The sequence below is a fragment of the Megalops cyprinoides genome, chromosome 14 (assembly GCF_013368585.1).
Source record: "Megalops cyprinoides isolate fMegCyp1 chromosome 14, fMegCyp1.pri, whole genome shotgun sequence".
NCBI lineage: Eukaryota > Metazoa > Chordata > Actinopteri > Elopiformes > Megalopidae > Megalops > Megalops cyprinoides.
Window position 1 is genome coordinate 15,400,490 of NC_050596.1, and position 13,493 is coordinate 15,413,982.

General features: G+C 39.4%; 1 protein-coding gene across 4 annotated transcripts in view; it reads left to right on the top strand.

The window, feature by feature from the left end:
* Positions 1-12,445, top strand: part of mid1 (midline 1) — a 50,852-nt gene extending 38,407 nt beyond the window's left edge. For all 4 annotated transcript variants that reach the window (XM_036545509.1, XM_036545510.1, XM_036545507.1 and 1 more), the window contains exons 4-10: positions 1,334-1,441; positions 4,000-4,148; positions 5,040-5,167; positions 6,053-6,196; positions 8,646-8,807; positions 9,438-9,645; positions 10,497-12,445. In XM_036545509.1, coding sequence (XP_036401402.1) covers positions 1,334-1,441; positions 4,000-4,148; positions 5,040-5,167; positions 6,053-6,196; positions 8,646-8,807; positions 9,438-9,645; positions 10,497-10,845 — 1,248 coding nt within the window. In that variant the 3' untranslated portion in view covers positions 10,846-12,445. The remainder of the gene's footprint in view (positions 1-1,333; positions 1,442-3,999; positions 4,149-5,039; positions 5,168-6,052; positions 6,197-8,645; positions 8,808-9,437; positions 9,646-10,496) is intronic.
* The last annotated feature ends 1,048 nt before the right edge of the window (positions 12,446-13,493 follow it).

Sequence of the window (13,493 nt, forward strand, 5' to 3'; positions counted from 1 at the left end):
GGCCTGGTGCTTGTGATTATTACCCCGCAGAAGCCTTGCTCAGCTAAGTCTCACCTGAGGCACTTTCAAGGCCATGTCGGCAAGGGAATAATGGCTTCCACAAGCGACAGACATATTCTGCACTGATCTGCCACATGTCTGGAATGATTTTAATGCCAGACGCACCACTGTAACTCAGAGGAAAAAACCCCAAAACACATCTGCTTGGGCCATGTAAATATTTAATAGTGCATCTGGGGGAAAAATGCCTGAGCTCCTTTGTATTGCGTACAAAGCACGCATACATACATCTGAGCACGCTAAGAAAATGGCTCTCAGCCTTTTTAAGTAGTCCAGAGGAGATTACGTTTCTCCTGAGTGTATCCAGATTAATTCACACGAACCCAAAGTAAATCCGAGTTTGTTATACTCTCCATATATCTGATATATTTTTAACATTTAGGAAGATTTAATAATTTAATAATGAGCATGAATGCGGAAAGGTAAAGTTATTCAGATAATATTCCATATCACATGAACTGGAAATGCAATTTCAACATTTTAGCTGTGTGATAGTATTTGCTATAGTTGCTATAAAGATGCAGTATAACCACAGTGTTAATTTACTCACAGTGTGTAAAATGAAACCTAAATGCATATGTCAAAAAGACTGAAACAGAGCTGACAGAGTAACTTTCTCCACATACTGTAAAGACACAGCTTGATGTTATGAAAGAGTCTTCACTATGCACCTAATTCATATCATGAAGTGCCAATAGTCTTGTCGTTTATGATATATTTTTTCTTTACCTGCTGCAGCACTGTGATTTCTTCCTTGTATCAATAGGACTACAATTGTGGCAAATTGATGCAAAACTCAAGAATGTCAGACTTCGTAGAACAGATGATTATGCATGTAATCTTTAATTATGCTAAAAGATGAAGGTACTATTATTGCCAGCTGTACATAGAAGATAAAATGGGAAATACTGTTCTTGAAAGTGGGCTATACACTAGGTATTGTCTATTATGTGATGCTGCATGCAAAGATTTTCAACCCTGGTCTTAATGTTTGAAAATCTTTATGACCCACAAGCACAAAGCACCCTAGTGCAACTAAATTAGAATGTTAAATGGTTCAATTTTAAACAACTGAAATTTATGACACTGTGATTTTAGTATTGCTGGGAAACCAGCGACATTAATATTCATGATGTCCATCTGTCTGAGTACCTAAGTAAACTGCTGACATGAAACATTTGGCTTAGCTTAAGGGTTCTCTTGTGCTCTGGGAAAATCAAAAGTTGTCTTTGTATATATATTGAACATCTATTCACTACAGTTTTATTTTAAGGTGAATGCATCTCAACAAGAGAGCAAGCTCATGGAGGAGTGTGACCTCCTGATCGAGATCATTCAAGAAAGACGACAAATTATTGGAGCAAAAATCAAGGAGGGAAAGGTAAAGTAGTCATATATCACACTGCTTATACTCTTATAATATGCTTCTGCTGTTGGCGCAGGCCATTAGATAGTCACCTCGAGAGAATCCATCTACCAAGACCCAAAATTGGTGTTTGGATTTTGCAGTCTGCCAGATTAAGGAGATTGTTGTCAGATGCAAAATATAAATGCTGGCATTGCCCACAGAAGACATACTGAATGTGTGTACACATCAACAGAAGTATATATAAAACATGTCCAAGCCATAAGGTAACACATGTTTTCCATATACTGTTTTAATGAAAGCAAGGTAAGATGAGCAGCCATCATTATTATTACCTATTGTTAATCTGGAGATGATTCCTGTGTTGAGACAATAGGAAATGTCCATATAAGAAGGGGGTTACCAGACAGGTCTTACTTTATCTAGTCTAAAATAAGTTAGGGGGTTCATAGAAGTTAAGTCTAAGCTATGAAAGGTAGGATAAGGATACGAAATGGCAGTGATTCATTTCATGACAGGCAGTTGGATATTGTCAATGTGTTTTTAGTCTGTCTTTCTCTTAGGATGGCTATACCTTTAGAGTTATTATGGGAATTGTTCTTTTTCAGAAGGTTATCCTTACATGCTACTGTACCTGGCTAGGTACTTGCAATGCTGAAGTGATGCATTGGGATTGTAATGTACCTGCTGCAGCACCTGACTGGAAACACAATTCTAGTCTCAAAGTGTACTGGTCTGTTTTTCAGTTCCAGTTTCAGTTTCAGTAAACTCAGTAGACTCAATTTGGTGAAAGACATTCCCATATGTTTCAGCATTTTTTGGGTCTTTTATAAAATGTAATAAAACATAGAAATAAAAGTTTCAAAAACATTGGGAACCACATTTAATTTGTTGACTTTACGTAGGTGATTTGAATAAGTGTGGACTGTAAGCATGTGATACACACTTTATTTAAATACAGACTGGTCCACAGGTCAGCTGCTGGTGGAACTTCAGTTTTGATAAAATGCCCCTGGTTACTGCAATTCTTGTTTCATTCCTCATCTATAGCACACACAGTTAGTTTGAGCCTTAAATAAAGCCTACTGTTGCTGATCATGAGGAACCTGAATATTGTCAATGTGTTAGTTATGTATTTTGACAGTTGTTTTTTTTTTTGCAAAGAGCAGATGGAACAGCCTGTCACATTGCTTTAAGCAGACATATTCAGACTAGCTCTGGCTCCATTTCCCCTGAGCTTTCCAGCCAAAGCCAGAGTTCCCTTAACAAAAGGGAGACTTCATAGGTGCAGATGAATGCATAGTTAAATAATGTTTGCTGGAAATGCTACATTAAGTGAACATTTGAGTGAGAAAAAATCAGATTCATTTGAAAAATAACTTTATTCCTGACAACATAAGTAAGTAATCTTGTAATTGGACTGTAACACATGCTGGACAAAATCAGTTCTAAAAACTTAAGACAGATGCACAAGGTGAAAACTCTGTACATTTACATTACATACTTTTCTCATCCATTGTTTACTTAAGCCACTACCTGTCAACACAGAAAAAATAGCCTTTAAATTGGCACTAAGACAACTCTATTTTCATATTGTTCCTTACCTTACTCTTTATCCTGCATGTCAATGAGGTGCAACCAATGTTGTCAAAAGCAGAGAATGCCCCCAATGTTTTTTTTTTTTTTTTTTCAATTTCTGCATGCAGAACAGGTGGCTTCTTATAACAGGTCAGTATTTTTGTATGTACCCTCAACATATGTTGAGGTGGTTGTCTGCATTTAAATGGGGGTTTCTGCTCTCTGCCTTCAGTACCCAACAAACATAGCAGGTAGCTTGACATGCTTATATCAATTTGGATGCAAAGTGCCTTCTGGAGATGTGTAGACATTTTGAGTACCATAGTGTTGATCAGGGGCTAAGTAATCAATTTATATTTTTAAGGGGGGTGGGGTATTGCTATTTTATAAGATCTCAACTGAAGAGCAACAGTGATCCCTTCAACACTGCATCTAATCCACAGCAGGCATGGTGAGGTGGCTATTTGAAGGTGAAATGCACCCTGAGACTTGTTTGAGACATTGATTACCAAAGGGTTAGCCACAGAACTACAAAATAGCGTCATATAAACCTATTTTATTGTGTGATTTAAAAAACAAACAACAAAAAAAAGATTCTTCAGTTTGGCTTCCTGCCATAGGACATATGAAAAACAACACATTTCTAAAATTGTGTTTGCCTCATTTAAGTTTAGGTTTAATTTAAGTGTAGGATCGATTTTGTACCAGTATAACTAGTATGTACACGTTTAAGTGAGTCCACCGTTGAAGCTTACAGTAATTCTAAGATAAAATCTTATTTTATAAGTCTGACCTTGGCTTGGGTGCCACAGTTTCCAAGCCGTCAATTTTTCATGCTTTTAGTTAAAAACAGTGATTCACATGAATAAAACATAAATGCAGATTAACCGAATTTCCATCAATGAGAACTTTGCCAACACACAAATGTGAGCTCAGGCTTACAGCTGTAATCTATTTAAGTTTTTTTTTTTTTGGTTTTTGTTATATTCCTTCAGGCCGTCAGGCTGCGTAAACTGGCACAGCAGATCAGCAACTGCAAGCAATGCATAGAGCGATCCTCCGCCCTCATCACACAGGCCGATCAGACGCTGAAGGAAACGGACCATGCCCGCTTCCTGCAAACTGCCAAAAACATCTCCGAGAGGTAAACAAGGACACAATTCACAGGCCTACACTGGAGTTAATACAGGCAGTGTGGAGTAGCAGCTAGGACACAGGATGCTGGACCAGCGAGGTTGTAGTTTAATATATGTGGGTCATAGGATTTATACTTAAAAGAAATTAGCTGACTTAATAGAGTTCATTAGATTTTTAATTTGTGAGTTGTCAAGTGTTATAAGTCCATATTATTTTAATAAAGTTAGGATGGGCTGGGAGCCCATGCAAAAAATGCTTGAGTGTATTTATAGAGTGACTTTCAATTTTAGCTTCATTCAGATGAGATGAAGGAGACAGACCACTACAGGCAAAGCTACTTCTCCACAGAGTGCTGTTCTGCTGTAGCAGACCCTGAGGAAATGTATTGCCTGAAACATCAAATGTGCTGCTCTGTCTCTTTAATTTAATCTGAAAGAGAACAGAACAGAAAACCAGTCTATCAATCATTCTATCAAAGTCTGATCTTTTTGCATTTGCTTTCATCCACTCTTTGGTTTTATGAATATGTGTCTTTGGAGTGCTATGAGCATTATTTGTTCCTTACACTTGGCTTGCTGCATATATTGTCTGTTTCTGTTTGTATATATGTTAAGCAAATCAATACTGAAATAATGTTTCTTATGTGAACCATTTATCCAAAAAAACACAATAACTCCTTTCAAAAAGGGGGACCTTGCATGTTGTACAACATCCAAAATTCTACACTAGAAGTAAGTTATTCTGAACTAGAAGCAAGGTTAAAGGAATTGTAAAGTAAACAAGGTAAACATTGATGCCTAGAACTGGTATTACCACTGATATTGAAATCATCTTGAAAAACTTTTTTTTCTGCAAAATGCAAAAGCACTCACTAATATCAATAATGATTGCATTTCAGAGTATCCATGGCAACAGCATCTTCTCAGGTCCTGATTCCAGAAATCAACCTGAATGACACCTTTGATACTTTTGCGCTAGATTTTACAAGGGAAAAGAAAATGTTGGAAAGTCTGGATTACCTTACAGGTAAAGTATGTAATTAATGTACCAATATGATCCAGTTTGGACTGGATTTAGCAATAGCAGTGAGGAACGAGTGTCCTGCTTACACAGCCCAGAAGGACCCCAATGGGGCCATGTTAGAAAAGTCTTGTTCTGGGAGGAGAGTTGTGTGTTGATATGTTTTATCACTGCAGGGTAACCTGACTATCCCAATGTCCATGTGATCTGATGTGATGAAAATTCACAGTTTAGCACCTCTATGCACCAGTCCGGTGGAAATGTAATTACTTGGGTTCTGCTTGAGGGCAGCCCTCTTTCCTCTCCATCCCAGCTATGGGCATGCATGGAATTGCATGTGCTAGTTGCAGATTTAGCCAGATGCTCAGAGAAACGAGAGCAATTTTTTTTTTCTCTGCCTGCTCACATTCCAGGGAGGTTTCAGCATGGCCGTTTAAGGCTGTGATATGGCAGAGGGCTTGGTGGAAAGTACTGTTAACTGAATGAATCACACAGTGCTGTGTCATCAACACTGTAGCCACTGCAGCAGAGAGTGTGGGCGATGTGTTACTCATCAGATCTTCCTGATTCTGACTGCCCTCATCTCGACTTGGGGCTAACTGTAGCGCAACTTGTTCTTAAGGTTGAAGCAGGGTTTTATGCTGTTGCTTTCCATGTCTTACACATCGGTTTTAACACTGGTTTAAACTGACACTTCATTAAATGAATGACTTGAAAGACAAACCTTGGTGTTAGATTTCATAGAGTACTGAGTGTTACCATGAAACGCACACCATTTCAGAACATGATGTACTGCATATCATTTAAAAAAAGAGAACTCTGTTGATGAGAACATCTATGGTGAGCTGATGCAGGGGACTGCACTGAAATATGCGTGTATTTCTGTTTCAGCACCAGACCCTCCTGGCATCCGAGAGGAGCTGTGCACAGCTTCGTACGACACCATCACTGTCCACTGGACATCGGACGATGAGTTCAGTGTGGTTTCCTACGAGCTTCAGTACGCCATCTACACTGGGCAAGCCAACGTTATCAGTAAGTAAAGACATGTGGATTCTGTGCTCTGGTATTTCCATATACATCCCACTCAAAGGTTTAGTAAACTTCAGTGGACACATTCAATGCTCAGTGGTACATCAATTTATTGCATTGTGGGGGAAGTAATCCATCCCTTCCTTGTGCTTCAGAACAAGAAATAATACAAATAGATTACCTTTATTTCAAGAGTGAAGAAAATATTGGCTACACAGATGAGTTCAAATATTACATTTGCATAAAAGATGGAAACAAGAATGCGTGTTCTGTTTCAATGAGCTTGAACATAGGACATTGAATTATCTCTGCTCTAAGTCTCTGGCACCAAATCAAGTGGGGCAGAATATATATAGGCTGAGTCAGAGTGGATTACAAGCAAATTGCAGATTAAAGGCAGAGCGTTTTCCAGCGGCTCATAGCAACTGCAGGCTGATTATTTCACTGTGTAATGGGGTCATGTATGCTAAATTAAGCGTCATGCTTCAGTTCCTGAGAGTGCGTGTACCACCAAAGATTAATAACGCTATTGTCACCGAGGGATCACGTATGGCTAGATACAGAAAGCTACTTGGTACAGTTTTGCACTTATCAGTTCGTGTATCGTTTCAGAGGGCAGCATCGGCAGACTGAAGGCAGTCTCTCACCCAGGCTGCTGCGCTAAATATAGGACCTTTGTATAAAACAGTATATATGTGACCTGTTTTGAATATTGATTAGTGCAGAGCATATTAACATACCATTGACATATTTTTGCTGATTATGGCAACAGTGACAGAAGCACAACTGGACATTTGAAAATAGTCCAAGCATCACTTTATCAAGCAGGTTGCAAGATACAACGTTTAAGGTATGCCAAAGTAGCATGACAGATAAACAGCAATCAGCTCTTTGCTCAGTAAAATATGTAAGTCTGCAACAGGGAGGTCTCTAAAGTTGAGCTCGCTCTCGCTTCTTTGGTTCATTTGAGAGAGACTGCTTACTAGGCACACAGAACAGGGTTCTTCACAATCTGGCTGCAGATTGAATAACCCCTTGAATTTCTCCGCTGTGAACAGAGCAGCCGTTCCATCCTTTTTGCGTGGCATGGGGTAGAGCAAATGAAGGGGACACACAGAAACAGCCTACAGAGACCAGAATATGCTCACAAACTGGCACAGTCACTGAGGTGTAAATGATTTATATTTATGCACAAACGGATGAGGGGAAATGACACAATGCAGTGAATAATAAATTCTATGTTAAATATATTTCAAGATAGCGATAGTGCTTGAATTATTTATTGTGCTCAGTAAACTTTACATTTTATCCAGTTATATCTCTCAATATTTGCTGAAGTAATTCGGATTACTGTCTTGCTCGAGGGGTATAGCAACGACTCATTCTCTGTTCTAGTCCGGCTTGCTCAACACAATTCCATACTCACATCTCCACTATTCCACTATGGGGCTGTTACAGGAATTTTCCAATAGCCTACATTGAATTTTTTTGCAAAATGTTTAAGCTTGTAAAACTAATGGTGAAGCGGGCATTTTACTACCCATTTTTCAATGTTTTATCAAATACTCAAAAACATTCTTCTCTTGAACAACTGAACCTATTGACATTGTCGCGACTGAGCTGATAGACCATGTTAAGGTCTTGTGACCCACCATATGAATCTGTTCAAACTGAAGTGCCAGGGGATTCAATAGTTTCATTCCAAACTACACTTAGCAAGTGCCAACCAGCACTAATCCTTGTTCACCCTCCAGTTTGCACAAGTACAGAGCAGATGAGTTAACTTAATCTTTCGGTTAGAACCAACAGTGCAGCTTCTTTGGACCCATTTCCTGTTCGCGGCTTTCCAATCTGATTAGGAACATCCGTTTATCTGCAGCCTGCGTTTGAATAGAATCTCACACTGATTTTTCTGAGACCAATGGGAGGAAATGACTGTTATGGGAAGCGCGTTTGCACCAGTCTCCCTCCACTAAAGCTCAAACACACCGATTAAGCAGATTTTTCCATTCCGTGGAACACTGTTAGCCAATCTTTTATCCAGTGCTCTGTAAAACCACATGTATTAAATATATTCAGTGCAGCTTTAACTGGGAACATATTAACATGCACATAAGAATCAACAGTTAAGGTACAACACTAAAAAATGGAAAATGCAACAAAGAAAAAAAAACAAAAACATTTTGATTGTTAGTTTTTGCTGCTTGTACAGTGCATACTAATGATCAATCCAAACTAAAGCGGCTCAAGCTGTCAATTGATGGTCCTAACAAAGTCATTATTTTCTTGATTTGCGTGACATCAACTGGCAAATATAATAAAATGTGTATTTTTTGTAATTTTTTTGAATAAGCAAAATTGCGAATAAATTTAGTACAATTCTATAGGATTGAGAGGTAGTACAGCTTCTGGTCAAATTGACTTGTCCTTAATTGTGTTTCCCTGTGTGCAGGTTTGTGTAACTCTGCTGATAGCTGGATGATAGTGCCCAACATCAAACAGAACCACTACACCGTGCATGGCCTGCAGAGCGGCACCAAATACATATTCATTGTCAAGGCCATCAACCAGGCAGGCAGCCGCAGCAGCGAGCCGGGCACGCTGAAGACCAACAGTAAGCACTCTCTTTTCCATATAGACCACCTATGTGATCTCCCCACATTCATATGCATTCATATGTCCATCTAAGAAAACGCGTGCCCGATCCTGGTCCTAGGGATCTGAAGGGCTGAGGGCTTTAGTGATCCATGTATCCTTGAACAACAGTTTATTTCAATTCCTATGCAGACTTCTAAATAAAATATTTTGCTGGAATGAAAATGAGAAACCTGTACTTTTGCAATCACTGAAATCATTGAAATCATTATGATATGGTTATGTTTGCAAAGAGCATGTGCTAAACCTATATTTTGACATGAAATACCAGAGACATGTCAGAGTAAGATATACAATTTGTCATTTATCGAGAGCAACTTACATGCTATCCATTCATACAGCTAAATATTTACTGAGGAAATTCTGGGTTATCTTGCCCAAGGGTACAGCAACAGTGCCCCTGCATGGAAACTAATTAGCAATCTTTTGGTTACGAGCCCTGTGCCTTACCACTATGCTACACTGTCGCCCAGAAAGACATGCATCGATTATAATCTACAGGTTGTTTGTTAGGGACTGGCTGTACCAGTTTTACCAAAAAGCCAATCACAGATCGGCTTGTCATTGTTGCTCTTTCTGTTGATTCCAGGTCAGCCTTTCAAGCTGGACCCCAAGTCTGCCCACAGGAAGCTGAAAGTGTCACATGACAACCTGACAGTGGAGCGTGACGAGACCTCCTCCAAGAAAAGCCACGCCCAGGACCGTTTCACCAGCCAGGGGAGCTACGGCGTCCTGGGCAACGTGTACATCGACAGCGGCAGACACTATTGGGAAGCTCTGATTGGAGGAAGCACATGGTATGAAAATCCTGGGAGAATATTAGGCTCTATTAACGTTCAAGATCTAGTCCAGTCAAAACCCATTTGTGGAATTACCCTGCTGTAACCCATTCTATTGACCTCATTAGAGAACAATCTTTTGAGTAGTGCACTCCCTACTGTTAATGGTTTGTTATGACTTTCTCAAACCACCATAATGAAAATGCAATAAATACAGTTATGCACAGTTGCAAACAGGTGCATGAGTTCTTTAAAATGTTTTGTCTCTGAACTGAGCTCTAGTTTCAGCCTTGGTAAATTTCTGCGATTTTGTTTGTCATTCATTTTTCTTGATTTTCTGAACTATTGACTACAGTACCAGCAATCAGCAAACAAGAGATTTCCGTTATTCATGGAAACACACATCATGTAACTTGTTCACAAGTATGAAATCATCTCCATGCCATGCAGCGGAGTGAATTCACCATGTTGACCAGTTTGTGACAAACCAAATTTTTGATGAACCACCTCCTTTGACCACATGCACAGATTTAAGAAGCCATCATTCTTCACTGCTGCTCACTGAATATCAACAGTTCCACTACTGTAATGCATGATTCAAATCTGAGTCACGAATTTAACACTTCTTTTTCATTATTTTTTTTTTTTTCTAGAAAACATTTAAGAAATGTTCGTTTTATTTGTAAGCCTGGTGATTGAAGAGATTGAATGGTCAGCATGTAAAAAAGTAAAACTTATTTAAATTAAACTGCAAAGTGGTAGGGTTTAACGACCTGTTAAAACTTGGTTGTAAAGCATACTGTAGTAGCATTTACCTAGTCTGAATGGAGTTGTATCATCATGTTTATGTCACTCTTTTTTTGTGGCAGGTACGCGGTTGGCATCGCCTACAAGTCGGCGCCGAAGCACGAGTGGATCGGCAAAAACTCGGCCTCCTGGGTGCTGAGCCGCTGCAGCAGCTCCTGGGTGGTGCGGCACAATGGCAAGGAGGAGCCCATCGATCCGTCGCCCCACCTGCGGCGCGTGGGCGTGCTGCTGGACTACGACGCCGGCTCGCTGGCCTTCTACGACGCCGTCACCTCCCAGCACCTGCACACCTTCGACATCTGCTTCGCGCAGCCCGTCTGCCCCGTCTTCAACGTCTGGAACAAGTGCTTGACCATCCTCACCGGCCTGCCCATCCCTGACCACCTGGAAGGGGCCGAGCTGCAGGATTAACGGCCAGCCTCGGGAGGAGAGCGGAGAGTTCAAAGACCCCACCGCAGAACGAGGGCTCTCTCTGTCAGACAGAAAAGGTCCAAGAATACTTTCATCCTGTTGCTGTTCTAAATCGAAAAAGCCATGGCATTCTTATGTCATTAAATGAAATTAAAGGAATAGTGGTGAAATATTTATGAAAAAAAATGGATTTCAAAATATTGTAGATTTCTTTTCATGCTTTGCACATTGTAATGTTTACTAATATATATGCCTAGTTGATTTTTGGGAGACAAAAATTGTATATAACATTTTAAAAAGACTTAGGAGCTTATTTTTGTGCAACCCCAGGATAGCTTTTTTTGTTTTTTTTTTGTAATCAAATATGAACAAAACTAAAAGCTTATGTTCCAGCTCTATATGTTGAAAATTTGTTATGCCATAAACCTTGAGCTTTGTAAATCTACCTTGAGCATGATGAAGAGAGAAAAGGGAGAAATGCCGAGAAAATCAGCTGAGATATACCAGTGTGCTACATTATTTATTTGCTTTGCAGACACTCTTATGCAGGGTGCATAGCTACACTTTATGTATAAGGTCACTTTTTACAGTTAGGTATTTGCTGAGGTAATTCAGGTGCAGTGCTTAGTCACTTTTGCCAACTTTTTAAGTTGTCTGGTGTGAGAGGACAGCATTTGCTTCCTGTTTAGTGTCGTGCCCAATGTGTCAGACTCTTTTAGATAATTGCATTACTATTCTTATGTTTGGAAGAGATTAACATGGTCTCTTTTATATGACTCCCTGTGATTTCCTGTGTTTATCTCCTGTTCATCTCCCAAAGGGAATTTAAGTCCTCCCAGTTTGCTTTCACTCATATGTGTAGCTTATCTACTAACTGGAGTGTATGCAATCATGAAAAAAAAAATGAATTGGTGGGTGTGAGTGAATCAAATGGCACATGTTGTGTCTTTTGAACTGATAAGGTTGCCTGTCTTGCACTGTTGTTATTTTAAAAGGTCACAGGCACATCCACTTAAGCAGAAGCTCTGCGCTCTTGACGTTTACAGTCTTGGGTACACTGAAGCACAAAGACACAATGGACCGTTGATGTCATCGGACCCAGCAAGGATTTCTCCCTCAGACGTAAATTGTGAAATCACATGATATTTTTACCACTGCATACAGACGATTGATGTTACATAGTTGTTGCACCTTTATTGCTTACTTCTGTCATGTAACAGAAGAGGAAACAGCAATGTTTTATTATTTTCTGTATGCTCTTTAATGTTGTGGGACAGAAAATGACTGAAAGGATTCATTTCACTGAAAGAAGTACCCTTCGCTGCGGTAACGGAGTCTGAATAGGAGTAATTCCCCCATGATCCTTTTCTCTCACCGCTTTTTATTTTCCACCTTGTTGTCATAATAGTGCGTGTGAGGACTGTGTCGATGGACTCCAGATGCTTGCATTACTGTGCATTCTTTTTTATTTCCTAGTGCAGTATCTGTGTGCAAGGTAAAATAAAACGATAGGGGCCAACACGCTGCATAATGTGGTTATTATCCAAATGCTGAAACATGTCAGCAGGCTTTTGTGGTTAAAAAAAAAAAAAAAAAAAATGAAAAGCATACTTTACATCTGTTTTGAAGGAGTTTGGATTAAGCTGTAAGTGGCTTTGGACAATGTCACAGGTGTTTTATTAAACTGGAGTGGAATAAATGCACATAGGTGAGGGACGCAGGTTTATAGACAGAGGTTTGTAGGCTTGAATCACGCCTTGGTCACCACTTATAAGCAAGGTACTTCATGTCATATGTTTAGTCATACGTCATTTGAAATAGCTTTTACGGTGTATTGCATAGGTTCCTGTTTACATAATCCATGACATTTATGTTGGTGGCGGATATTCATTTTTTTTTTAAGTTTTGCAAACACCCTGTGAGAATATGTGGTGAAATAAATGTCTGCTCTTTGTCAACTGCTCAGTAGCCTCTTTTAGAGTTCCTTCATCCTGGTTTTGTTCGCTCCTCCGACATCCACTCACACAGAATAGTTCCTGACATTAGTCAGCAAGCTGCTGAATTATCCTGAGAACTTCCTTCAGCTGGCAATCTGACACATCCTCTTAACACTTGTAGCTTTTGTATATTCCTACAAGGTCAATAGTGTGAACAATAAATTTGACTTTACTCACTCCGGCTAGCACAAAGAAACAACAAACCCCCCATAGTGTCTGAACTTCCTTCTACACTACAAAAAGGCAAAAAATAGAAGTGTATGTGTGTCAAACAAACTATGAATATGACTCTCTTGTTTCATAACATAACGTCTCATAGATTTAATAACATAAAGTTTCGTACTTATTATGTAAACACCAGCTACTACCTGAAAGGATCTATGCTGGGGTGATGCATCGCTGATATCTGCAGGGATTGAATGTCTAGACATCTCAGAACAAATCCATTGGACTACACTATCTGCAGTCAGGTAAGAGGTAAATCTGCTTGTGTTGTATTGTGGTAAAAACATTTCCTGAATACTCCTTAAAAAGTGAGGAACACAGCAAATGAACCTTTTCTTTTTGTCTTTTAGGAATGAATTTAAAAAAGGACTGCATTTATTAGTATTTCTTACACAACATTTTCTTTGCCCAAGTGAAAAGGTTGTG